General features: G+C 34.8%; 1 protein-coding gene across 1 annotated transcript; it reads right to left on the reverse strand.

Annotated features, from left to right (window-relative positions):
• Positions 1-891: 891 nt before the first annotated feature.
• LOC123256140 (phospholipid scramblase 4-like) lies at positions 892-3,152 on the reverse strand (the record flags this gene model as incomplete). Its single annotated transcript, XM_044684828.1, has 2 exons — positions 2,928-3,152; positions 892-1,053 (listed from the first exon to the last, which is right to left on the reverse strand). Coding segments are annotated over exons 1-2 (387 nt in total), but the record flags the coding sequence as incomplete, so codon positions are not given.
• Between the last annotated feature and the right edge of the window lie 1,216 nt (positions 3,153-4,368).

A 4,368-nucleotide genomic window follows, 5' to 3' on the forward strand; every position in this document is an offset into this window, starting at 1 on the left:
TTCTGACTTTTTATTTATCCAACTTAATTCTTATTCTTAATTCTTATTTCTTCTTCACTTTCTATCAGAGATGTATCATATGCATACCTGAGGTTGCTGGTATTTCTCCAGACAACCTTAATTCTGTCTTTTGACTTATCCAACCTAACATTTTGCATGATGTAGTCGACACATTAAATAAGGTGACAATATATATCTCTCTTATATGTCTTTTTCATTTTTTTAACCAATCAGTTGTTCCATGTCTGGTTCTACCTGCTGCTGTTTGATCTGCAAGAGACAAGTACAAGATCTCGCTGAAGACCTGTCAAATTTTGTTGTGATACCCAGAGTCAAAGACTTTAGTGTGGTAAACGAAATAGAAATAATTTTTTAAATTCAGTGAATATTGGCAATTTGTAATCGAGCTCCTTTGCCTCTTAAAAAACCCATTCTGATCACAAAGATACACCCAACCAATGGAAGAAGATTCTCATGAGTTGCACTTAGTATATCATGACACCCAATTTCAGATTATTGTCTGTCCTGTGATCTTCCTCTTCTTTTAACTAGAATTTAAAATTCCAACCTTGGGACCCTAGGCTCTGATAGGTTCATTTTTGTCATAGCTTTCCTGTAAACCGTTCAATATGTCATTTCCAACCTTTTTTCTATATGATGCTACCATGTTCATACCCTAACCCCATGAACTTTTCAACCCTCCTTCTTCTCTTTCTGTTATCTTATCTCTATTACTCCTAGAACACAGAAACTGTTTTGATGGCTTGTATTTGTATGAAGAGTACCTAGCACAGTACTTTGTATAAAGTAAGTGCTTAATAAATGCCTTTACATTTATTTATTTGTTCATCCATTCTACAAAGTTATATCTTGCTTATATCTCTAACTTACCTCATAAAAAGTGTCTGAGCCACAGCTATCAGGTAAACATGGGCCAACCATGTCCAGCACATGTTCTTTCTTCTCATTTTCAATGCTGAAATTTGCACTGCAGCAGCCCCAGTGTTGGGTAATATAGCCAAGAGCTACACCAGGAGGAGCCTGAACTTCAAGCTACGAACAAAAATGAGAGGTGGGGGTTAAGCTCCAGAAAAACAACTGAGTCTTAGGAGTACTCTTGAATCATATGGGTTCAGTGAATATGGCCAACGATAATTATAAAGAGACATTCCAAAGATGCTATGCCTTGTAGAATAAATTGGACTTATTACATATAGTTTTCTGAGTAATTTAAAAGATTGTTTACTAGCCTCTTTAAATTTATATATATTTGCAGTGCAATTTGGTGATAAAAAGGACATGCCCAATTAAAAAAAAACAAGTTTAAGTTTCTTACTAAAAGCATTTTTTGTTCTTAGGGGAAAATCTGCACACTACTTCCATGGCAAACAAAACGAAGCCTAAAGCTTGTCCTGATTTCACCAAAAAAAGAACAGGGAAGGCCAGAAAAGGAGTCTAAATATAAACACGTTCTATTTTAACTATTTATTCCTTTTAACTAAGTGCTTCTACTGGTCAAGTTATTTCTATGCTACTTGGGTATAAACATAATAAGAGGCTAGGACAAAGCTCCGGTCATCCAGATCTAGTTATGATTCTAAGAAGAATCTCCTATAACCTCTTTCAGTTGTTCTGAATAAGCAGATCTTTTCTTAAAATGAGAAAACCAAGCACAAAGCAGCAGTGGCTCATGAAGATCAATTAAGTGGTGAAAGAGAATGCCACATTCAATGTTCATGTAAACTGTTGTGGGACCTCAAATGTAATTTAGGAAATAATAAATACCTATTTAATTGCAATAATTCTCTTGGTGGATAATGATTATTGTTCATAAATTATCAAGCCTTTTTGGTACTAAATGATATCCATTGAAGTTGTTCTGGTCAATATTTTCTGGTTCGACAATTTACTTATTTACCAGTCTTCTATAGCACTAATGCCTCACAAAAAGTCAATCTATTTATTTATTTTTCTGAACAAGAAATTAGCAAGGGCATGCCACTTGTCAATAAATGACTCAGTGGTTTCTTTCTGTTTATGAAAGTCAAATTATTACACTTAAAGATAAGAAACAAATTAGGGATCATCCTAACCTCTGTCTACTTTTTTCCCTATCATTTTGATGTAACCCCAAGAAAATGTAATTATACAACCATAGAAGAGAAGTGTTTCTTTAATACTGAGATAAATCCATAGTGTCCACAATGAATTATACCATCATAATACAGTCAGAAAAGAGCTTACAGCACTATCCAGTCCAATACTCATTTTACAGATGAAAAAAACTGAGGCATCTGTAGGCTAAATAATTTGCCCAAGGTCACAATAAAGGTGGATTGTTTTCTTTTTTAAAAATTAGAATGTTCTCACCCAGTCTAGAAGTACAGGAACAATTTATGAACTTGATTGGCACAAAAGTTTTGATCTGTCCCATTTCTGACCTACTTTGGTTTACCATTCCTTCAGTCCCTGCTCTTGGGAGCTCATCTTATTGATGTTCAACTTCGCCAGCACCTAATCAACATAACCATTGAAGCTCGAAACTCCTCAGCTCAAGAGGTCCCCCAACTTCTCTCTAACTAGTAACTGGGAATTGAGGTATGTAAGACCACATGTAGAAATGACTTCTTAAAAAATACTTGAGGGACATGGCTCCTAACCAACTTATTCTGGCTATTAGATAACACTTTGTCTAATATCCTTAATTCTCTTTTATTCCTTAAACTGAATCTCTTAGACCTTTCTCATCAAAAGTAACTGACCTGGTGTAGCTCACTCTTAGTGTGAATCTTCAACCTACTGACTGGTGGTCAGGGTACATAAACCTACATGAGAAATTTCTCTCTGGTTTTCTGCAAGGATAAGAGAACTTAGTTTCCCAAGACCATATCAAGCATAAAAAAGGGCATAGAACCTGAAGCACTAACCTCTTGCATGGCACAAGAGCAACAAAAACAGCAACAGGTACACCTAAAGGGCCTCTGCATTCTCATGATTTCTCGTCCCATGCAGTCAACGACCCGAAGGACAAAGGGACGTAATGATTTATAAGAATTTCTGGTGATGTCATCAGTGTCCTCAAGCACCATGTATATCATCTGACCCATACTGTTTTTTACTTCGTATCTGTTATTACTTTCAAATCGTGTCATCACTGGAAAATAAAAGAAGAAATACTTATTTAGTTAAGATTAATTAGTTGTAGCATAAATTTTAAAAAAGAGTCAAAAATGAGATATCTTAGAGTCTAGAATACTGGGCTTAAGTCCTCCCTCCAACACAAATTGCCTTTACAAATCAGGACAAATCATTTAAAATCTCACTGGCTCAAGCAACTCTCTAGGACTATACATTACAGAAGATTAAGTTCTCCCTTGATAGAGAACAGTCATTAGAAGTCTCCTATGACCAAAAAAAAATCACAATTATATAAAAAATAAAAGAAACTCATTTCTTTGGTGTACACACACACACATACACCTTTCATCTTAGAATCAATACTGTGTATTGGTTCCAAGGCAGAAGAGCAATAAGCTTATGTAATGAGTAACAGAGAGTCTTGAGGAGAATACTGCATCCTGTCATAGTACTGATCTATTGGGTACATTCTGTATTGTGATTGGAGAATTTAGGGGTATCTATAATATACATGAAAACATACACAAGATGACTGCACTTCTAGTTTCCTGGGTTATAGTACACAAATATGTCCTAGGTTCAGCCTTAGGTCATTCAAGTATATTCAATGTATTATGGATCCTTTACTAGGGGGCACTATCAATTTCCTTCTTTTTATTTTTAAAAAGAAAACAAGGTAAACGGGTTGATAATTTGTGTCAATTGTGTAAGGCTAGAAAGCTAAATTCTTCTATTTTTATTGCATTATGATCTGATAAGGTTGCATTTATTATTTCTACTTTTTTGCATTTGTTCGTCATGTTTCTATGCCCAATTACATGGTCTATCTTTGTGAATGTTCTATGTGCTGCTGAAAAGAAGGTGCATTCCTTTTTGTCCCTATTTATTTTTCTCCACATATCTATTAACTCTAATTTTTCTAGGATTTCATTCACCTCTTTTATCTTTCTTGTTTATTTTTTGGTTTGATTTATCTAGATCTGATAGGGGAAGATTGAGGTCACCCACTAGTATAGTTTTGCTATCTATTTCGTGCTTGAGCTCCACTAGCTTCTCCTTTAGAAATTTGGATGCTATACCATTTGATGCATATATGTTGAGTACTGATATTTCTTCATTGTCTATACTGCCTTTTATTTGGATTTAATTACCTTCCCTAGCTCTTTTAACCAGATCTATTTTTACTTTGGCTCTGTCAGAAATGATTGCAACTCCTGCCTTCTTTTTCTC

The sequence above is a fragment of the Gracilinanus agilis genome, unplaced genomic scaffold (assembly GCF_016433145.1).
Source record: "Gracilinanus agilis isolate LMUSP501 unplaced genomic scaffold, AgileGrace unplaced_scaffold56302, whole genome shotgun sequence".
In the NCBI taxonomy this organism is placed as follows: Eukaryota; Metazoa; Chordata; class Mammalia; order Didelphimorphia; family Didelphidae; genus Gracilinanus; species Gracilinanus agilis.